Below are 22,253 nucleotides of genomic sequence, written 5' to 3'. Positions count from 1 at the left end.
CCCCTCCCTCCTCCCTGCCAGGGTCGTGACTGCAGCTGGCCCAGGCGGCTGTCGGCAGCCTGGCTCCCAGCCCCTCACCCCCACCACCAGCTCCCACACGAGGGCAGGCTCTCACGGGTACCCCGAAGCCTCTGCGGTGAATGAAGCCTGGGGCCAGGCCCCCAGTTTCTTCATGTCCAGGGGGACCTGGCCAACTTGTCTTCAGTGCTTGCCCAGCTCCCGGGCATCCCTGCCTCGGGGCGGCCCGCGGGGACCCCACAGCAGGCCTCCGAGCCTTAGTGTGTGCACCTAGAGCCCACGGATCCTGCTAGCTGATGAGCTTCTTCCGCGTGTAAGTCCGGCCGACGGGGCGCGTCCTGGAGAAGGCTCGGCTGAAGGGCGACTCCGCTTCAGGCGGGAAGGCATCCACGTCTGCATCTAGAAGGGGCAGAGACTCAGCCTGCAAAGTGGCTGGGGCATGAGGGGGCACCCACTGCGCTTTCCACGGCCCGCGCAGCCCTGCAGGAGCAACCTGGGCCCATTCCGAACACCAAACCCGGGCGGGCGCTCCCTGGGGACAGCAGGGCGCGGCCTGCCCCTTCCAGAAGCCCAAGTACGTCAGTGGGGCCTCTGTCCAGAGGTGCAGGTGCCCACGAGCAGGGTTCCCCAGGACCACCCGTGGCATTCCACCCTCAGCACCCAGGGCAAAGCCATGGCATTCACGTCCTGCGGGCAGTCCCCCACAGGTCAGCAGTTTGGTCCTGGCCAAGGGACACTCTCAAATACCTGCGCCGTCTGCATGCCGGGTGGGCGTTTTCCCCTGGAACAGCAGCGGCGACTGGGTCAGAGCCTGGAGCCCACTGGCAGACAGGCCACTGCGCACGGTGCAGCCAGGGGGTGGGGTGCAACCTGGGGAAGGCGCAGGGTCAGCAACACCCCGCAGTGCCCGGCCGCCCGCCCCTGGAGGCCGACCTACCTGAAGCAAACACTGCGTCGTCCAGGACAGGCGCGGGGGGGCCGTCCTCACGTTTGTGAGCGTCCAGGCCCTCTCTCTGGCTGCCGCACGCCCTTTTGGCCGGGCACTCTGCTTCCTCCCTGGCGCAAAGGAGCCTCTTCCTGGAGCCCAACCCAACCTGGCCCCAGGTGGCTTCCTCAGCCCTGGGCAGGCCGTCCCAAGGAGGGGACTGCTCTGGCAGCTGGCACACACCCTCGAACTCAAAATCCCCCAAGATGGGGGTCCTGCTGGCACTGGACTCAAGGTCTGGCCCCTTCCCCTCTGAGGGGAGCAGTGCTGCGCCCCCCGCCCTTTTTCTCCGGGGCCAGTCTCTGATCGGGTCCGGGGTGGTCTTCCCGCTGCGCTTGGGAGACGGGCTCCAAGGAACCCCGTCTGTTTGGAATGGTGAGGGGGTACTGGTGGGGCAGCAGGTGTTTGTACAGGACTGGCAGATGTAGGTTTGGCCCCCGCCTTTGCCGGGGGTGCTGTGCAAGGGCTGAAGGCAGGGGGGTGACAGGTAGGTGGGTTCGGGTTTGCTGGAGAGCTTGCTACTGTCCCTGGGGGCGCCAGGCCCGGCGCCCTCCTCTCCTGTGGCGCTCTCCCCGCTTCCTGGGGGCTCGGCTTCTGACGCGGAGCCGGGCTCCACCTTCTTAATGCGCAGCGTGGGGAGGCCGGACGCCCGCACCTGCAGCTCCACCTCGTAGGTGCGCGAGCTGCTGGGTGCTCTGGACGCCGCGGCCTGCAGGCCCCCTGGCGGCGAGGCAGCCTGGCACCACCTTCTGTCCGAGGCCCCATGCAGGGCACAGGAGGGCGTCCGCGGGGAGCTGGGCCCCCAGCGAGGCGAGGGAGGACTCCCTTGCTGGGACAGAGATGTCTCTGCATCAACAATGTCCGCGCCGGGCCCCTGGCTCCCCGCCGGCGAAGGACTCCCTGCGAAGCTGTCCTGGTCCCCGCGCTCGGCTTCATCCAGGAGCGCGAGCGGCTCCATGGTGCTGACAGCGGGCAGAGGGGAAGGCGAAGGCCTCCGGCTCCCGGAGCCGGACCCAGAGGGGCTGGGCCTCTCCTGGGCTGGCCGAGGCGAGGGGCCAGCTTCCGCTGGGGCCTCTGCGGCACCTGCTGCAGCAGCTGGGCTGCTGGTCACGGCAACCCCAGGAGCAGCGGGGGAGCCTGGGGAGAGCTCCTGGAACCTTCCCGCAGGCTCAGGCAGCTGTCTGTCCCTTGTCCCGACTTCAGACGGGGGCCGAGGGGAGAAGCTGTCAGATTTAGCGTTCTGGGAGGTCCTGGGAGGAGTGAGGGGTACGGGACAGGAGCACGATGTGGCCACGCTGGCTGCTGGGTGGGGCCCCTTCCCAGCCAGGTCTCTGGGGGCAGGGGATGCTGCCGACCCCCTGTATGGGCTCTTCTGAGAAACATCACCCAGAGGATTCCTTGGGGAAGCAGGTAAGGAAGTCAGAGCTGTGTCTCCTGGTCTCTGTGGGGTGCCGACACCCCCGTCCTCTGATTTCCCTGCTGGCTCCTCTGCCCGAGCCGCCCCAGGCGCAGGGGGGTGCGGGTGCCTCTGGCTCGGAGGTGCGCCTGTGCAGGCTGGGCCCCGCCCCGAGGAGGCTGCCCTTGGGGGTGTTCTAAGAGCGCATCTGGTGGGAGTGCCAGCGGCCCACAGAGCCTGGGCTGTCGTGCTCGGGGAAGGCGGCCACACGGGGCTCTGTGGACAGCCGGGCACATGAGCCCCTGGCCTGTGGGGCGTTCCTGGTGCCTTTCCCAGAGGAGAGGCAGGTCCTCCTGTCAGGGAGTGTCCGCTCTGAGAGGTGGCTCTTGGCTGAGACGGGGCACAGGAGGAAGAGCCCAGCCTGGCGGGGGTCGCCTCCGTAGGGGGGCTCTGAGGCCTCTCAGGGGTGCGCTGGGGGCTCTGTGGCGGACAAGGGAACCTTCTCGGTGTTGCTTTGGAAGAGCCTGGAGATTTTCGGGACGTCTTCTTTGGTGTCTACAAAGGAAACACCCCGGGGCCGAGGATCACCCCCTGTTCTCGAAGGCGTCTGCCACCCCCAACGCTTAGCGGGCAAGGGGTGCTCTGACCCATCACCTCAGCAGACACCGGCCAGGCAGCACTCTGTCCGTGGGGCAGAGGCAACAGGCCGGACCGCAGGCCGGACAGGCCTGGTCGGGGCAGGGGAGGGCTGCGGCTAGCCAGCGCTGGGCGGCTCACGGGCCACGCCGTCGGGAGTGCGGCCCTGCAGGCGACAGCGAGAGGTGCGGCCGTGGGGCATGGGCACCAGGCACGGAGTCACTGGAGGGAAGGCCCGGGAGGGGCGTGCAGCCGCCGTGTGCAGCCAGGCAGCAGCTGCTGCTGCCGAGGCCCCAGCAGACGGCGGGGCCAGGCCGGCGGGGCCTCCCCGGACTCGTCTGCCAGGGAGAAGCCGAAGCTGGGCCCGCAGACCTGTGGTCTCAGCCTCCCGGGACTCCATGTTCCCCCAACCGCAAAGCAGCTCACTGGGGCTCCAGAGACTGCCGTTTTGGAAGGCAAGGGCAGGGCTCCGTTTTAAGAAAACAGAAAACCCTGCTTTACCAGATGAGCCCAAGCACAGGGATGTGGCCAGAGGCCTCTATGGGGCAGGGTGGGGCCAAGAGGAAGCAGGACGGGGAAGGTGGATGTTCTGGAAGATGCAACTTGTCACTGGAAAGGGCAGGAACGACGGGCTGGCAGCGCCGGGGAGGGCGCAGCCAGGGCGGCCCCGGGGTCCTGCTGGGGCGGCGCCAGTGAGGGCAGCGCAGCAGGTGGGTGACCAACACAGCACCAGTGTGCACAGACCCCTGCAAGTCCGGGTGCGGCCACAAGAAGATGGGGCCACCCCTCGCCTCCGCTAGACGGCCGCCCCAGTCCCCGAATCCCCGGTCATCAGCCCTGGCGCCTCTGGGCTACCACCCACAGGCCCTTGCAGCCTCAGCGGGCTTCCTTGGCCTCGCTGCTTGCGCAGCACTATGCTACTTGACATACTCCAAAAACTTTATACCTGATAAGCCGTAGGCCTCTCAGACACAGGCGCGTTTTCTGAAGGCCTCTTCATTCGGGCTGAGCCCTTCTCTGAAGGACTGATCGCCTCAGACACTGCCCCAAAAAAAAGCCTCTTGGGAGACTGAATACTTTGAACTGGAGAGTTTTCTCTTTGTCCTGCACAGCAAAAACAGTGACATCACTTAACTCCCTCACACTCCCGCCCTCCAACACCAATGAAAGCCCATACAAGAAACAAGACAAACTTTCGGAGCAACTGGGAGAAACCCCATGCCTTCTGGAAGCATAAGCGATCAAACACGCCTCCTTTATGACTATAAACAGAAGCCCAGGTGCCCAAGCCCGCGCCGGACAGAGAGCCGGAGGTGACAGGAGGCCACCCTCTGTGGGCCACCTGGCTGCGCTCCGCCCACGGCAGGGGCTGCGGCCATCTCCGGGGCGCCACCCCAGGGCCACCCCGACGCAGCGGAGCCCGCATTTCTGAAGCTGCCCAGAGGCAGCCTGCCTTTACTTCTCTGGTGCTAGGGAAGTGTGCCGACGGCCAGCGCGCCCCGGCCGCCCCGCGGGGCACGGCCTCGGCAGGCGCCGCATTACCTGACTTGCCCCGGAGCGAGGCGCGAGCTCTCTGCACACTGCGTGACTTGGGCTGGGACACGGAGTAGAAGGAGCCAGAGCTGGTCCTGCTGATCGACAACTGCTTGATTCGAGGGCTTCGTCTCAGACCTAATTCTGCAAAAGCGGAGTCAGAGCCGGCGGTGGGGGACCGGGCGCGCATCCTGCAGCCAGGACGGCTGTGGCCGAGACGTCGGAAGGGGCCTGGCGCGCCCCCGGCGAGGCGCAACGAAGGGACCCGCCCGGCCGAGCCCTTCGGAAGCCTCGTGGCCTCGCACAGCCTGCTGCAGCGTGCTGCAGGGCGAGAAAACAAAGTACAGTGCCTGGTAAAAACAATTTAAAAAGCACACGTGCGCCTGCATCTGCACAGAGGCGACCCCTGGCTGAGGTCACCAGCCAGCTGCTAACAGCGCGTCTCAGGTACGGGGCACCGAGTGATCGCTGAGATGTCGCCCTCTCTGCCTGTTCTGGTTTCTCTACATTAAAAATCAGTGTGAAAAGGGCCCTCCCTGGGGGTGCAGCGGGTTACAGCGCAGCACCAAGAAGCTGAAGCCACTTCAGTGGGAGTCCGGTCCCCGCCTGCCCCAAAGGTGACGCCAGGGTGCGGCAGACCTCTCCTGGCCCACCACTGCTCCCTTCAGTGTGCCTCACTGATCTGCCTATTCTGCTCCCCACTCTGTCTCTGGGAAATCCCCTCACCCCCCTGCACCTCTGTCCTGTACCCCAGTTCTGTATGCATAAGTAAATAAATCTTTAAAAAAAAAATCAATGTAAAAAGAAGCTAGTTTCTAGACTCCTTCTTCACCAAATCAGCTTTTAAATAAGCCAAGCCCTCTGCATCATGCGGCAGGTCGGGCCCTCCCTGCACATTCCACTCGTCGAGTACAGGTGTCTCCCAGCGCGTGCCAAGACCTCTCTCACCCAGAGGCAGCTACTGATTGCCAGGACAGACCCAGAACTGACACCATGTCTGTAAAATGTCTAAATCACTATCTTGAGAGACAAAACAAATAAAGGAGAACTTCCCACGCTAGGCAGACCGCAAAACAAGACAAACCCCCAAAACCAAAGCACCAGCCCCCAACAAATGTTGTGGTACCGTGGTCTCCTTTCTCTGGGGACTCCTCAACCACGTCAGTCTCAGGCCCTGGATCAGAGGACCTTGAGGAAGAAGCAGGGGGTCACTCGCCATCTCACTGCCACGCGCCTGCGCAGCGTCCGCTCCCGAGGGCCGCTGTCGGCACCCGCCTCCTGCCCGCGGGACGCTTTCCAAGATGCTTTCAAACGGCTCTGACGCGCTCGCCCAGCCCACACCTCACACTTGCTCTCAGCTCGCGTGAGCGCCGCTCTTGACGCCGGTCACGCCAGGCTGGCCCTGCCGAGGGGAAGGCCCGGCCCCGTCTGGGCACGGAGACCCAGACTGCAGCCTGGAGCGGGCAGGCGATGGGCCTCGGGACCAGGAGAGGCGCCAGCGAGCCCCGGTTTCCTCGGCCAGGTCTCCAGAAGCTGACGACAGGAGCACCAGCAGCTGCAGACCCAACTACTTGGGCAGTCAGCTGTCCCGTCAGGACAGCAGCCTTTCAGCCAAGGGCGCCGGCCCTCTCGGCCAGCGCAGAGACCCAGGGCCCCCACGCCTCGGCAGCAGGCCGGCAGCCCTGCAGTGCTGGGGAGGACGAGACCTGCCGCCAGGGGAAATGGAGGGAAACTGGCAAGGCTGCAGCTGTCCCTCGGTGGGGCAGACTCCGTGATGCGGAGGGCCGAACCGTGGGCGCAATCGGTCACAGGGCCACCCCAGGCCGGCCTTGCCAAGTGAGAGCAGGCGGCGCCCCCCCCTTGGCCCCCGGGAAGGCTGCAGGACGCTGCCCACCGCCGTCACCCACCTGCCCTGGATCTGCCTGTGAAGCAGCCTCCGGGTCACCTGCTTGTGCACAGGGGTCTCGGCCACACTCTTGGTCAGCAGCCTGTGGTCGCCTGCAACAGACGGCAGAAGCTGCTTGGCCCTTCCTCAAGCGGCGCAGCAAGGCCAAGACTTCACACTGAAAGGGGCCTTCCCGCGCCCAGCACTGCCACGCAGCCCCTCAGCGGCACAAGTGCAGACTCCGAGCAAGGTGACGTGAGGTACTCTGAAAGAGCAGCCCTGGGCGGCCCTGAGAGAGGAAACGTGCCCGCCCCATCCCGCTGGCCAGCCTGAGATTTATAAAGCCCTTGGAGTAAGGCGACAAGTCACCCAGCAGTCGCCTCAGGAGAAAGGAAACAAGGTCAGACCCGCGAGCTCCCGCAACCACGAGAGTGGGGCCACCCCGGCCCGAAATAGCGAGACAGCGAGGAGTGACCTCAGCCGCAGGCGTCACAGCCAGCTTGATGGTGGCGCTTCTCAGACACCACCCCTGGGAGTCACCTCTGTGACAGGTCACAGGCCTTGAGTCCTGAAGCAGGCTGACGGGGAGGGGGCAGAGCTCGGGTTTGCGGGATCTAGGCCGCTCCCAGAGAAGGTGGCTGGGGAGAACCTGCCTCGCCTCGTGCCTGGGCCTCCGGTCAGCGGGCGCGCGTCATCACAGACGCCTTCCAGCCGTGAGAGCGCTCTCCCCCGAGCCCGGCCCTCACTCCTGGTGTACGCGTGTCGCTGCCGTCCTCCCGGGATGTGCTCCCAGAGGCGCCCGCGTTCCCAAGCGCACCGGCTGCCCGCCCCGGCCCGATGCCCCGCCCGGGCAGTGTCACTGCGGAAGTCGGCACCTTTGGTCGTCTTGCCGTGGCCAGGCTTGCACCGCAGCCCTTCCACAGCGGACACGGACTGGCTTCTCAGCAAGCCCTGCTTCGGTGGTCTCTTCGAAGGAGACATCGTTTCCTCGTTGAAGAGATTCCTTCGAACCTTGGTCACTTCTGAAAGCATCAAAGATGGACGTCAAACACCGCTCCTAAATGTGGCCGCTGAGCAAAGGCAGACACCCAGGCTGGAAGAGCCGCTCGAGGAAGCCGCTTCACAACTGATGCTACATCCACATTCGCTTTAAAGAAGGAGGGCTTCCTTGAATAAGCTCACAAGCTCCTCACTGAAATCCAGCTGAAGCCCAAAGAAACTGCTGTCCTTCCCACTGGGAAGCAGACAGAATCCTTAGGGCGGGGTTTGGTCCCTGGACTATATCCTACTCTAACAATTTTTCTCACTTTGGACCTTTTACTGCTTTATGTATTCAGTCCAGCTCCAAGCAGAACTCTTCAGTTCCACAGATTTCAGTCCTCCTTTTGCTGGATTATTTTAAATTCTCTTTCTCACTCCAGGGCATGAGAGTTGTGATCCTCACGACCCAAAGTCAGGAGAAACAGGTGAAGAGTCACAAACCCTTGGCAAAGCCAGCAGGACGGCTGCAGAGAGCACCATAACCGGCCGAGGCAAATCCTCCTAAGAGCAAGCTCCTTAAAAACCAAAAAGGGCTGGGGCCTCCCTGGTGGCGCAGGGGTTAAAGAGCAGCACTGTGAAGCTGCCCGCGGCCACTGTGGCCTGAGTCCACCCCCGGCCAGGGAGGGACCCCAGGGAGCAGCAGACCCTTCCTGTCTCCCCGCTGCCCCTCAGCAGTCCGTCGGCCTGCCCTGCTCCCCACTCTGTCTCTGGTGGATGCTCTCACCCTGCGCACCTCTGGCCTGTGCCCAGCTCGTGTGTGCGTACATAAATAAACCTTTAAAAAAATCAGGGTTAGGCCCACAAACCAGGAGGGGCCTCCCGCTACCTATCGATGATATAATCGTGGCTGAGGACGACACCCAACCAAGTCTCAAAATGTGTTTCTGCCTGGTGTTTCCTGTGCAACTCCTCTGATGGCCTAGTTTGATTTGTTATTTTCTTTTTTTCCTCCCAAGTTTTTAAAAATTTTAGTATCTACAGAATGTTTTTTAAGAATATCATAAAGACTCATCACTAAAGTTCACCAGTTGACAACATCTGCTTTGTCCCTGCACCTCACTTCTCGCCTGCTCACCCCCAGGTGTGACGCACACCCCAGCTTCCCGAGTGCCAGCACCCCTCTCGTGAGAACAAGGGCAGCCGTCTCAAAGGGTCCAGCCTTGACTCTCCCACTGCCACAGCGCTACCCTTTACAGTTTCCCTTCCTCTGATGTAAGATGCAAGCGGGGAGGGCCTAATGGTGCAACAGGTTAAAGCGCAGCGCTATGAAGCTGCCCGCAGCCACGCAGGTCGAGTTCGGTCCCCGGCCAGGGAGGCTCAGGGGTTAGAGTCTCGGTGCTACAGAGATATCACAGCCACTTTCCTGAGTTCGGTCCCTGGCCAGGGAGTGACCCACGCAGTACAGCAGACCTGCCTTCCCACTGCTCACCTGAGCAGTGTATTTCAGTTCATCTGCCTGTTCTGCTCCCCGCTCTGCCTCTGGTGAATCCTCTCACCCTCCGCACCTCTGGCCTGTACCCCAGTGCTTGCCTGCACAGATAAATAAATCTTTAAAAAAAGATGCAAGCAAGGCCCACGTGACACGCAGAGCCAGGTCACCTCCACCAGACTTGCTGCCTCTCTTCCCTGGCTTTCACAGTAATAGGCGACTCCAGGTGAGCAGGACGTATGATTCTGCGACCCTATGGACCTCACTCCCTAGCGCATGGCATTTGGACACACTTCACTAACAATTACACAGAGGCCACGATTCACAATGTATGCAGTGCTCACACCATCAAAATAAACTTGTCACTGAGGTCAATAAACCCATGCACCATCCCAGGGCTCACCATGGCCACGCTCGTCACACGGACTGCACGGAGGGAGGCGAGGAGACCCTCCCTCCATGGGGCCACAGGCGTGGGCACGACGGGAGACCCTCTCCATAGGGCCACAAGCGTGGGCATGCCAGGAGACCCCCCCCCTGTAGGGCCACAGGCGTGGGCACGCCGGGAGACCCCCCCTCCGTAGGGCCACAGGCGTGGGCACGCGAGACTGAGACTACCTTGCCCCGTTTCCTTCCCGGGGAGCGGAGCTTGCTGAAGAGCAGGGTGGCGGTTCTCCTGAAAGACGAGAAAACCCAGGAGTATTCGGTTAACACACGCGACCAGAGTCCCTGTGCACCTTCCCTCTGCACCTGCACGACAGGAGCCCTGGCAGGAGCAGGAGCAAAGGCAGAGTGGGTGTGCCCGGGGCGCCTCCGCGCCCCGACAGCACATCGCGAGCAGCACTGTACCCCCCCAGCAAGACTCGGCGCTGGAGCGCCCACACGCCGCCTGCGCAGGGAAGGAGACCCCGGGGCAACACGCGGCCACACGGGAAGCACAGCGCGAGTGCGGCAGGCCGACGGCTGGCACCGGGGTGCGCGTGCCCGGGCGGGCGCTCGGAGTGCTGAGCGGCGCCGCCCACGCACAGGGAAGGCCAGCGTCTGCCGCCACTCGCCGTGGGCCCGCTGCCGAGAAGAGATGGAGGAGCAGCTGCCCCCCACTCTGCGTGATTTCAGTGGGGCAAGACCCCACGTAAGCCCATCAGGAGGTGGCTACCCTCGGGAACGTCTCTACTACATTGCGGCTCGTTTCTGTACTAGCAGAAGTTTCAAGAGTCTAAATTCAGGTGCACCTAGATAGCAGAATTACCTTTATAGATTTGTATTTGTTTTTCCCATTATGTTGCTCTAAGAGCTGAAAAATAACAAGTGGGCAGAAACTTAACCAAAGTTAAATCTCGATCTCAGTAATTTTGCCTTAAAGAAGTAAACTGCCTCGATCAATCTAAAGGGAAAACTTCCAAAGGCGTGCCGGAAAGGCCCGTGACCATGTCAAGCCTGGCCAGGGAGGCCTGGCCCCGTTCAGCCTCCATCTGCAGACTGCACTACGGAATCGGGGTCCCAGGTACCCAAGAAAGTGAGTACTGTAAAGTCTTTGAAAGGAAACTCTGGCTCCATTCCAAAGACAGTCGCAAGTCTTAGGACCTGAGCAAACCATTGGAAGGCTCAGGATTCTCGAGCCAGCTCTTGAGAATAGTTTTAACTATTTTCAGACCAAGCCTCACTTTATTCCTTGTCTCCTGTCCTTAGCAAGAGATTAACTCTACTTAGTAAACAGCATGTCTTTGTTGGCTTCCAGCCCCCCACCACAAGTCCCGCCGCCAGGGCCGCAGGGAGTGACAGCCTGCTTCATGACCTCGCCCTTGCCCGACCAATTTACTGTTGAAGTGAAACAAAGTACTGAAAAGACGCTCTGGCGTGCAGGTGAGCCCGGCTTTATCGAGCAGCGCTTCTTCATGGTCTCTGTCTCAGTGTTTTTACTGAGTTTCTATCTAAATTAAAGATTTAGAATTAACCTACTCCTAACGTTTACCTGCTGATTTTTACCTCTTCACTGGCACGCTTTCGGGTAAGAAAGTAAAGGATACGGAGATAAAAGCGGCTGTTCCCACAACTGTGGGATCCATAAACGCCTGCTCGTCTCCCACCCGCCAACGCCCACTGCCGAAGAATCAAGCCGCTGCTCCAGCCTCACAGACTGTGTCTACTCGGGCTGGGAGGAACAAGCCCTGGGCATGACTTACGGCTTTTGTGGCTCTCTTGGGTACTTTGGGAATTTCGATTTGTCGAAGATTCTGAGAAACGTCTGCAATGCTTTTATGTCTTATCAATGCATTTTTCCTTTCAAAGGAAGAAAGAAACAGTCAATATACACTGATTACGGGGGCCAGTAGTTATATTAGCATGGAGCTAGATCTGAAACATCTAGAAAAAGGCCATCGTGAGGATGGTCTGAGTTTACAACAACTCAGCATTTCCAAAAGTAACCGCTATACACTCAACTGTTATGTTCATCAAGGGAAAAAAAAAAATCACGGGAATCCCAGAAAGTAAGCTGGGACCCTAAGCTCATCTCAAAAGGCCCCGCGTTCCGGCGACCCCACGTGACGGTGCAGGAGCACAGGCGGTCAGCACCTTGTGTGCCAGTCAGCCCCCGGAGGCTGGTCCCGGAGTGGCCACAAGGGCGACTGGTCACCCTGACGCCCCCACGACGACAGCAGGCTGCGGCTTGAGCAGCCCTTGGCCAAAGTGCCGGTGCCAGCGGCCGGTGGCTCTACCTTCTCTTCTGAGCCGACCTAGTGCGCAGCTCCTCCAGCTGGTCGGACTCGGCGCCAGCCGGCGCTGATGGGCCAGCGTGTGACGGGAGCGCTTCGGAAAGAAGCGGCGACTTGCTCTGCTGGGTCAGGGAGTCATCACCAAAGAAATCAGCAGGAAGGACACTGGCCAGCTTCTGAGGGATCGCCAGACCCAGGCTGTCGTAAAGCTCTCCAAGCATCTTTGGGATGGCGTCGATGTACCTGGAGAACAGCCGGAACAATGTGGCACCCACCTCCCCTCCCCCACCAGCACGAGGAACAGGCCAGATGCCAGAACCAACGATGCCACAGGCAGGCCTGGGCAGAGCAAGTCCTCAGTGGCGGTCATCGCACTCACAATCCCAAAACCTCCTCCAGAAAGCCGGCCATGGACGCCAAGTCCTCTGTCAGGCACACGATGCGCAGCAGGGCGGCCACCTGCAGAAGAACTCAGTCAGCCCTGCCCGCGCGCCCAGGCCCAGCCCCACCCGGGCCCACAGTCCACTCGCCTCCTCCACCACGCACTCCGCGTCGCCAGCGCGTCCCTGTGCTGCAGGGCACTGCAGACACATCTCCAGGCGGAGGAGCACCTGGAGCTGGCACCTGGGGAGAACAGAGCGGCCACCTACGCGGGTGCCGCGAGCCCTGCGCAGGGCCAGCACGGCCCTCGGCAGCCGGAGCGGCGCAGGAATGGTCGGGAAGCGGCCGCCCAGGCCTCCCGCGGCAGCTGAGCTCTTCTGCTGAGCTGCGGTTCGGACCGGAGCCCCTCGGACGAGGGCAACGGGTGGGGACAGCGGCGGCTACTTACTCTCGGACTTGGTCTCCTCTAGCCGGGCTCTTCCCTATGTTCTGCCGAAGACTCGTGCTGGTCTTTAAGAGGGTCTTTTTGATTTGCTTCTGGCAGCGCACCTGAAAGCACCAAGCCGCCACAGGGGAGCTTCGCCACCGCCTCGGCCCCTTCGGCGCCCTCCCGTGAGCAGAAACGATGACGGCGCGGCGCCTCCTCCCTTGGGGCGCTTGGCCGGGGAAGCCCCAGCAGGCGGCACGCACACAGCAGGTCTGCAGGTCTGGGGTCTAGGAGCAGGGGCTGAGGGCCGCAGCCAGAGAGGCGCCGCCTGCTCACTTCAAGGGGGCCGGGCCAGCCCGGGCGGGGCCTGGCATGGTCTCCCGGTTTCCTGCGCGCGGGAATCATTTAAAGCACAGACCCCAGGTGCCACACTCCCGATGGCCTCAGCTGGTCTGCAGGGAGTCAGGCTCCAGCGTGTAAGGAAACGGGCCAGGCCGGGCCAGGCCCGGCCAGCGGGAGCCATGCAGCAGCCCGCAGCTGGCACTGGGGAGAAGTGCAGCGTCCTGCCTCAGCCTCACCGGGCCTCTGGGAGGTTGTGCCCACCCGTGCTCCCTGAGTTTTGAATCACATGTTACAAAACAGACTTCCGAGCATACCAACTGACCCCCCCACCAGCAGCCAAGACCACGCCCCACTTCTTACTTCTACTTCCTGGGTGCCCGTGGACCTGACGAATGCTGCAACGGCGGAGACCAAGCTCTGCGCGCACGCGCACAGCGCCACTTCCCCCGAGGACACAGCCCTTTGGTAACTTTCCTGTAGGTAAGACAGTAGCTCCTCCTCGGTCTTAAATTCTGTGAAAAAAGTCAAATTGATCATTACACTCAGCTACAATCATCGTGTCATCATCTAAACCACTGACGGTCAACGGGGGCTTCCTGCTCTCGGCGGACACTGGTTGATGACTGGGTTGTCAGGCTGGTGGACAGAAAGGGGCGGAAGTCTCCTAGAGGCCGGAGGCCTGGGGTGCAGGCCCATGCAAGGGTGCCCAGGGCAGCCCCCCGCAAAGGGTCATCGGGCTGAATGGTTAACTGAGCTGACACTGAGAAAGCACAACCAGCAGTAAACTTCCAAGTTTTGCGGAACGAGCACACGTGTTACAAATTTACGGTGACCACTAATGAAAAAGAAAATATACAATCTCCAAACTTAGCAGAAAGGAGAAATAGGACAAAGAAAACTTGACTGGGCCCTCCCTGTGGTGCAGGCCAGGTGGGGGGTGGGGGGAGAGGATTCTCCAGAGACAGAGTGGGGAGCAGAACAGATGGATGGACTGAAACCCACTGCTGAGGGGAGCAGCAGGGAGACAGGAGAGGCCTGCTGTGCCCTGGGGTCCCTCCCTGGCCAGCCGGGGTTTGAAGTCCTGCTGCAGTGGCTGGTGATAGCTTGACAGTGCTATCTTTAGCCCCTGCACCACTAGGGAGGCCAAATATAACTTAAAGAGACAAGGCACAAGCAATATTATTACTGAAGAGAGAGGAGGTGTTCAGGTGCATTTTCTTCATAGACAGCCACTGTCCGAGCACCATGCACTGAAGAGTTTACTCTTCCCAATGACTTACTGGAGCATCTTTGTCAAAACTCAATTTACCACCTTGTACCAGGCTAATTCTGGAAGGAACTGGCTACCGCCCCACTACTGAGCACGCTCCCGCGTGCTCCAAGGCACCTAGATGCTGGGGGGCTCTGAGCCTTTTATATATGTCTGTTCTTTGTTGCTGCCTTTGAGGGTAATTACAAACACAAGGGATGTCACCTTGCTCTACAGCAGACCCAGTGATATGCCATCAGGAGTGACGTCACCTTGCTCTACGGCAGTCCCTGTGACACGCTGTCAGGAGTGCATTCGACAGGCCGCACGCCACGGGACGCGGGTGTCCTGCGGCAGGCCCAGGCAGGGGCGCTGCAGAGGGGTACCTTTGGCTCTGGAGCTCCTCAGCACCCTTCCTCTGCTGTCCACTCTCTCGGCTGCCCTTGCACCGGCCACCTTCTGGGGACCCTTCTCCCCAGTGGCCTCTGGACTGCCGTCGGGATGCGACTTCTGAGCCTTTACGTTCAGCCTGGCGACATTCAGCATCTTTAAGGAACGGCACATGGTGTTCATCTTCTGCCTCACTGGAGTGCGAGGGACGGCTCCTGCCAGCGGCATCACGGGAAGAAAGAAAAATCCTTTACTTCTGTGAAACCAAGAATGTAAACTTCATTCAGATGAACTGTTCCTTGTGTGTGGAAGAACACCGGCGTTAAGTACAGGCCTTCGGAATCTTTCTCCCTACAGTACAGGGTAGAAAATTGTCTGTTGCAGTGAAAGCTCAGAAACTAACCACGTCCATGTGGTGAGGTGGGTGGCACAAAAGGCAAAGCCAGGCAGGCCCGTGCTGGGCTGCCAGCCTGGGAGCACGCTCCTTGGTGAGCGGGCAGCAGCGGCCAGCGCGGCCTTTATGCCTGTGTTCTAGATGTGACTTGGCTCTGGAAATCTTGCTTGGAAATCACTCGAAGAATAAGTCATATGCCTGTTTATGCTTGAAAAACAGGGTGAAAAGTTACCTTTTCCAGAAAAATGGAAAGATCTTGAGGGGAATCATGCAAGAAGTAAGTCAGAGTCAGACAGGCTGGGCGACTGCAGAAGTGGGCTAGGTGTCAAAGCGCACGTGCAGACCCAGCGGACAGCGGTCACTGCTGGGGGGTGGGGGCGGGCTACCAGAGGCCAGTGGTAGCCATCCAAATGTCCAACCATGGACAGATTTTGTAAATCTTGTTGCACGCATGGCGAGCTGCACCCCAGATGGCGTGGCAGCGGGCGACACACAGCCAACGTGGCGCTGACCCGGGACGCGTTATGGCCGAAGTGCGCATGGCCCGCCATCGAGACAGGCACTGCACTGACGCCGTGACTCCCAGATGTGAAATGAAGACGTGCCCTCCCTCAGCCCCACGCGTCTCACTGCGGGAGCGTCTCTGACACGGCTGCGGCCCAGCCCCCCACGGCCGCGTGCCTACGTTTCCTCCTGCCGTCCTCCTGCCTGGCCGCCGCCGGCTCTTCCCGAGACCTGCGCTGGTAGTGCTCAGACAGGCAGCGTGTGAACTCGCTTTCCACAGGGGAGGGCTCCTCCTTGTCAGACGAGGCAGCCTGCAGTAACCTGTCAACAAGTCAAGATGGCGGGTGAAGCTGCAATTCTAGTTTTCAAAAATAAGCAGCAATAACATCCTCTATCCTTTGAAAGTGAACCCAAAGATGTCACCACAATCTTTTTTTGTGGGAAAATGCACTGTGAAAACGCAGGGCCAGAAGCGACCGTCAGTCCTCACAGCATGGACTTTTTTGAATAGGATTAATTTCCTCGGACAAGCGTCTTATCCAAGCAGCCCACCCCCAGTCTGATTTTGCTTTTCTCACTTAGTTTTTTTAATGTATTACTACTTCGCTAGACAGCAGAAACCCACTTTTTGCCTTTTTTCTTCTGGTAACTGCTCTTCACACTGTTTATTGAGTCGCGTAGTCTTTCCCTGCTGACTTTTATAATGCTGCCTTTTTTTAACATTTACTTATTTGTGCATACGGAAGTGGGGTACAGGCCAGAGGTGGGGTGGGGGCGGTGAAAGGACTCCCCAGAAGAAGAGTGGGGAGCGGGACTGAGTGTACTGCAGAGGGAGCAGCTGCGCCCTGGGGGGCCCTCCCTGGCCGGGGTGTGTTGAGGTGCTGGGCCAGCTCCGCAGCGCTGTGCTCGACCGGCGCCGCCAGGGAGGGCCCGCTGACGCTGCCCTTGGTCCTAGGCCAAGACTCCGGGCAGGTGCGGCTCACTTTGGGGCTCCCTCTTCCGCTGTTGCCTGTTGGCCTATCCTTGCGCCAGGACGGACCACATGCCTTGCTCACCAGCGCCCACGGAACGCAGTGACCTCGCGGGGGGCAGGCGCTCACCTGCTAATGCCTTGGGCCCGTACCACGGTGTCAGAAAACACAGTATTTTGTGTCAATTCCACCAAAGTGAGCTACAGACCTACTGCACTGTCAAAAATCTTAACCTTTTTTATGGAAATTGACGGGCTGGTTATAAAATGTGCATGGAAATGCGAAAGGTCTGGACGCACCAAAGCAGCTCTGAAAAAAGGGGGAAAAGATCAAAGCCTAAGACTTAAGGGGCCTGACTCCAGCCCTCAGGCCATGACGGCAGTACTCCCACGCTCGCTCTTCCCAGAGACCTGCGCGCTGGCAATAAGCTGACTTCGGTGGGCAGTTAGCTGCGTGCGGAAAGGGCCGTCTCTAAACAAAGGGCAGAGCGCGAATCTTGACTTTACCTCCCAGTGAGTCTGGGCTGCGCCCACGGCCCTAACACTGTGCACGCCGTATCCAACCGGCTGGGGATCCTGCTGCAGGTTATTCTGACTCCTCAAAGCACCTCTGTCCCTGTCGCTCCCCGCTGCCTGCTTTGTTTCTGCCTCATCTCGGTCTTGGCCTCTGCTTCCGCCTGCCTTCTTGGTAAAATAAGTCCCCAAATCCCCTTGTTGCTTCCTGTGCTGAACCAGCAGGTGCCGCCTCTCATGTGTCTTCTCCGGAAGACAGTAACTCTGTAACTTTTCCTGTAAGTGTAAATTTAGTGCACTACTCAGGTGTGCTCTTTTCATTTTTCATGAGACTTAATACTACTCTCTGATCCCCGTAGTAAGAGCGCACCTTTCATAATGGGCATTCTCCACTTTCTCCTGTGGTCAAAGTCCAACACAACGGCACTATCTCCGTCAGTCCCGAGTCATAGGTCGGCAGCCTACTACAGCGTGCACGGCACCAACTTCATCCTCAGAAGCCTCTTAGCTCTGAGACGGCAGCCGACACCCACCCACTAGCCCGGAGGCGCGACTAGTGAAGAGACGCAGCTGCGGACAGGAGCGCCCACCTCCGGCACCAACCCCAGAGCGGGCGTCTCCCCGGCTCTTACCAGAACGACTCCATCAGGCCTGCGCTGGCGCCGCTGAGGTCGGAGCGGGGGAACCAGCTCTCCAGCACGGCCGGGCTCCAGCGCGCGCTGCGGCCCAGCTCCTGCTGCGCCCACTCGGGCACGGGAGGCGCTGCGGCGAGACAGGCGGGGAGCGGCGTGAGCGAAGCAGTCCGAGGGCGGGCGCCCCTCTGGGCAGCCGGCACCCCCAAGGGCAGACAAGGGTGCGCCGACGACACGCCTCCCTGGCGCCACTGCCACCGCTCAGAAGGCAGCAGCGGGCTCCGGGTCCTCGCCGCCCGCCCGCCCCCAGCTCCCCCGCAGGGCTCCACCTTAGCTCACTCCGGGGGTGCCGCCCACTGCGGCCCCCTCACTCCCCAGCGACCCCACCCCTCCCCGCCTGCTTTGTCGCTGGCAAGCATCCTACGTAAGCCCGACTCACTGTCTCCGGGCGCTACTAGACGCCAGGAGAGCCTCTGTCTGTCTGTTTCCCAGGCCTGAACCTGCCTGACAGGAAGCGGCCGACAGATCCCACAGATGCCACGGGGACGGCGCGCACGGCCTAGCCCGCTGGTGAGGGCTCAGGCGCTTACCGGAAGCCGCGGGACCTTCAGGGGAACTGTGAATGTGACGCAACACGTCTTCCGAGACCTCGGAGGCCCGGGAGGCTGCATCCCGGGCGCTCTCCGCCCGCTCCGTGTGGAGCGCGAGTCCGTGGAGCTGGGCCTCCCGGGGGCGGAACACAGTGAGAAGTGCGGCGTTGACCGAGACCGGGGAAATGACGCCCGTGCTGGCGGGCCGGCCCTCGCCAGGGTCCACGCTGACGACCTGCACGACAGGTTTCCGTTAGCGCTGGCAGAGGCCTCGGGAAGAACGCAGCTTAGGGAAGGCAGCGTGGCGGTTCCCCGGTGTTATTAATGAAAAAGAAAAAGCCGTGGAACTCATGGGTATTAAGAGCCCAACCATGAACTCCTGATCCCTCAAGTTACCACCAAGAAAAACCTGAGGCGGCCAGAAGACTTGCTTCGCACTAATGGTGCTTATTACAGAAACCTGGGCCCTCGCCCCGGAGCCAGGCGCCGCCCGGTGTTCTGCGGGCAGATCTGGGGCTGAGAGTGAAGCGCCTTCCCAAGGGCACAGGCACGGTGTGACTTGGAGGTCGCGCGCCTGGCGGCGGGGCCACACCAGCACCTGGGGGCTGGCTCAGGCCGCGCGGCGGGAACCTGCCCAGTGCAGCCTGACCCTGCGCTTGGGTCAGCGGCGCTCTGAGAACAGCATCCCAGCGGGCCGTGGCCTGGTCTTCTCTAGAATGTCTTACAGAGGATGCAGGCACTGTCTGAGCTCACACGGCGAGGGACAAAGCAACATGCGAGGTTTGCTGGAAGTTCAGAAAGCAAAGTCACCTTTAAATCAAATCTGGGGTGCCTGTTCCTTTGCAGCAGACACTTCTGAGTTTGCGTAGCCACTGGGCACCACAGTGTCCAGTGTGACAGCATAGTAAGATGCATTTATTACGTGAAGACGGTAAATACGTAATAAAACTTAAAAAAAGTCGACAACGAGCGGCCCGGGCCACCTGGACGCCCTAACACGCGTCAGGCCGCAGCCTCTCCTCGGGAGTGGAGTCAGCCTAGCCGGATCAGGGCCCGGCGACTCCCCGCACCGCTCCGTCCCTGATGCGCGCGCACCCTCGTCCTGACGTCACCCATCAGCTGTCTCCCTGGGGACGCGCAGGCGACCCGCAGGACACCCTCCCTCCCAGCACGGCGCCAGCGCGGGGCGGCCTCCTACCAGATGCACGTCCTCCGCCGTCAGCCTGCTCACCAGCTGCGGGCACAGTCCCGAGCCCCCACCCAGGCCGAGCAGCACCCAGCTGTCAGTGGCCACGGAGCTGCTGGCTGGGGGGGACCACCGGGCCACCGTGCCCTGGAGGAACATCTTCACTGGCCTTTCAAAATGCCTCTGCTGCATGGCCAACGGCTCCAGGAGGACTGTCCACACCTCGCGGCTCTCCTCGCCTAGCAGTGACAAGGGACGGGAGAGTCAACGGGAAACAGTGACGACACAGGTGACGGTGAGAAGAAAGCAGCGTGTCAGCTGGGGTGCTAGATGGCCGGCTGAGCACGCGCCCCGCTCTGCTGGGCAGCTGTCACTAGGGAAGGCCGCGCACGAGGAGACGCGGGCAGCACAGGCGTCAGAGCTTCGCCACACGGCCACTGAGAAGCGACCTTTCAGGCGGCACAGACTTACAAAAGAGGCAGCACGTCTTACACCCATAAAATAGGGCACACCACACCTTAGGAGATTAAATCCTCCAGAATGCAGGTCCATAAATTAAGGATTTCAATAAGGGCCCTCCCTGGTGGCGCGCGGGTTAAAATCAGCACTACCAAGCTGTCGCCAGCCACTGCGGCCTGAGTCCACCCAAGCCGGCGCGTGACCCCCGGAGCGCAGCAGACCCCTCCTGTCTCCCCACTGCCACCTCAGCAGTGGACTCATTGGTCCACCTGTTCTGCTCCCCACTGTCTCTGGGGAGTCCTCTCACCCCAGTATCTCAGGCCTACACCCCAGCTCTTGTATGCATGAATAAAAACTTTTTCAAAAGTTCAATAAATTTTCTTTTCAAGAAAAAAAGAACTTAGTTGGATGCATAATCTCAAGAAAGTGTGACACTGTAGAACAAGTCAGGAATGAATTTATCATGTCGCAAATCCTACAGGAACCCAGGCTTACAAAGACTCCAACCTGCCGGCCCTTGTGGGAGTGAGCACCACCTTTAGCTTCCTCTGACTCGTGCGACCCTTCCTCGGCCTCCTCTATGAGGCAATGGTGTCTCACGCCCCCCCTGCCGGGCACCCGGGCGACATTAGCCTTTACAGACACCTGCAGACGCAAGCCGCTCGACCGAGTGAGTCCTATAGCCGGCGGACAGCGGCGTCTGCCCTCACTGTTTAACTAGCAGCAAGCGTGCGCCGAGCCAGCATGCTGGAAATCCCAAAGGCGTCAAGAGCGTGAGCCTGCCCCGAGGAGGGGCGTGACGACCCCCAGTAGTATCTCTCGCTTACCTGCGACGGGGAGAACTAACGTTCCTTCCATCCGAGGAAACGCAGCTTCATACTCGGGCGACCGATGGAGCAAACGGTTTAATGTGGAGTCCGCCGGCAGGGCCGAAAGCCAGTCAGCGAGGGCACGCTCACCTGGCGGCTCCCGGCCACTGCCGCGCGGGGGCCCTCGGGCTCGGGCAGAATTCTGGCTGAAGGTCTCAGACGGCAAGACGGTGCCCCCCACGTGGTGCAGCAGTTCACACACTGTCCAGTAGCCCAGGTGGTCTGGGGATTCCCACAACTAAAAGAAAAAGGACCCAAACCGCAGTGATCGCAAGCTAGGCATTCACAGAGCCGAGGGAAAGCAAGAGGAAGCCAAGATGATGCCTGCGTGAAAGCACAAGTCACACAGCGAGGGCACCTGCTGGCCCAAATGCAAACAGTGGCCTTGCGGTTAGCGTCCCGCCGAGACGCTCATCCACGAGATGCCTGGAGCAGTCGCCCGCGAGTGAAAACAGCAATTCCAGTGCTCACGCAAATTGCGAGTAAACGCAAAATGTCTGGATCCACGAATAAAGTGACCCTGTCCCCCAGCACAGTGGCCACATCTGAGTAGGCAGGGCACTGGCCCTGCAGGGAGGCCACGCGGGCCGCCTGCGCACGGGCCCAGTGCTCTCGCTGGGCCCTCCGCAGCATCGCTGGCCTGGCCCTGCCCAAAGCCGCGGCCCCCAGGGCGCGCCTGAGCCTGCCTCTTCTCCAGAAGGCTCGAGGGCGGCCCACCGCCTTCACCACAGTCCCGACGTGCAGCCTTGCCCCTTCTCCCACTCCCAGCTTGGTGCCACGCACTGCACAGGCCGGGCCACATCTCTCGCTCGGTGAAAGCACCCTCCTGTCCGGCCCCGACCGGCTCAGCCGCAGAGACCCCGACTCCTCCCAGCTGGCCAGGCCCACGGCCTCCGCGTCCCGGCTGTTCGGAAACAAGGCGGCTCTCCCGGCCAGTGTTTGCACCTGCCCTTCTCTTTGCCTGGCTGACCCCCTCCTCTGCTCCAAAGGGCCTTCCCCAGCATCTGTCCTCTGCCTCCTCTGTCCCCTCAGCCCCCCTTTATTTGCTCCAGAGCGGCCCCTGCAATCCTATCACCTACTGCCTAGCAGCAGGAGAAGCCCCACTTGGGCTGCCCACACCCCCAGCCTCCGTGTGGCTTCTCCATACTGACTAAGTGAAGGGGCAGGAGGAAAGTGGGGAGGGTAAAACCAAACTTTCCACAGCAGTCAACCGCGAGGGGGGCTCTGCCCCAACAAAAGTCCAGTGGGCCTGAAGATGCCGCCCGCAAGCCTCGGTGCACCTGCCTCAGGGGAGGAGCGGGGCAGGCTGGAGCACAAAGCACAGTGAGCACCCCAAGAGGAGCCTGGAACTTCAGGGGCGCGATGGCTTGCTGCCATTCGGGCAAGGCCCCAGCTGGCCTTCCAGGCCACTGGGCAGGACCAACAGCCTTCAGGCCCTGGCGCAGGGCGGCTCCGACTGGCTGGACTAGGCCCAGCGGGGCTAGCTCCTGCTAGGAGGCCGGGGAAGGCCCGGGGACCCCAGGCCTGCTTCCGAGGGGACTCCGCGGGCTACCTGGCTCAACCTGGGCCCAGCCACGGCTCTGCCGAGGCGGCCGGGTGGTCCGGCGGGAACTTACCCGGGCCTGCTCGGTGGTGTCCACCCAGTACAGGGTGATCCTGCGCGCGGTCATGACCTCCTGGACCCTCCTGGGCAGCAGCGAGTCCATCACC

At 61.1% G+C, this 22,253-nt stretch overlaps 2 protein-coding genes across 2 annotated transcripts in view; one reads left to right on the top strand and one right to left on the bottom strand.

The window, feature by feature from the left end:
* Positions 1-279, top strand: part of KIF7 (kinesin family member 7) — an 11,369-nt gene extending 11,090 nt beyond the window's left edge. The window contains exons 18-19 of the mRNA XM_012732678.1: positions 22-136; positions 181-279. Of these exons, the coding sequence (XP_012588132.1) occupies positions 22-136; positions 181-279 (214 nt within the window). The remainder of the gene's footprint in view (positions 1-21; positions 137-180) is intronic.
* Positions 117-22,249, bottom strand: TICRR (TOPBP1-interacting checkpoint and replication regulator). The gene is made up of 23 exons (XM_004692988.2): positions 22,160-22,249; positions 20,502-20,781; positions 19,228-19,454; positions 18,030-18,264; positions 17,440-17,569; positions 15,506-15,645; positions 14,423-14,641; positions 13,148-13,299; positions 12,467-12,567; positions 12,168-12,261; positions 12,017-12,096; positions 11,641-11,880; positions 11,107-11,203; positions 9,542-9,599; positions 7,329-7,475; positions 6,476-6,566; positions 5,695-5,756; positions 4,578-4,712; positions 3,982-4,139; positions 2,821-2,954; positions 956-2,607; positions 766-888; positions 117-417 (listed from the first exon to the last, which is right to left on the bottom strand). The coding sequence occupies exons 1-23, from the start codon at positions 22,247-22,249 to the stop codon at positions 308-310; spliced, it is 4,755 nt and encodes a 1,584-aa protein (XP_004693045.1). The 3' UTR covers positions 117-307.
* Positions 22,250-22,253: the final 4 nt, after the last annotated feature.

The sequence above is a fragment of the Condylura cristata genome, unplaced genomic scaffold, assembly GCF_000260355.1.
Source record: "Condylura cristata isolate star-nosed mole 26May11 unplaced genomic scaffold, ConCri1.0 scaffold00035, whole genome shotgun sequence".
Classification (NCBI taxonomy): domain Eukaryota; kingdom Metazoa; phylum Chordata; class Mammalia; order Eulipotyphla; family Talpidae; genus Condylura; species Condylura cristata.
This window is presented reverse-complemented; position numbering and strand designations above follow the sequence as displayed.

Coding starts and splice junctions, on each gene's coding strand:
- TICRR (XM_004692988.2), bottom strand. CDS start 22,249: ATGGACTCGCTGCTGCCCAGGAGGGTCCAGGAGGTCATGACCGCGCGC. Junction 17,570..18,029: donor TGAAGGTCCCGCGGCTTCCG/GTAAGCGCCTGA, acceptor GTCTCGCCGCAG/CGCCTCCCGTGCCCGAGTGG. Junction 14,642..15,505: donor GGAGGACGGCAGGAGGAAAC/GTAGGCACGCGG, acceptor TGCCGCTGGCAG/GAGCCGTCCCTCGCACTCCA.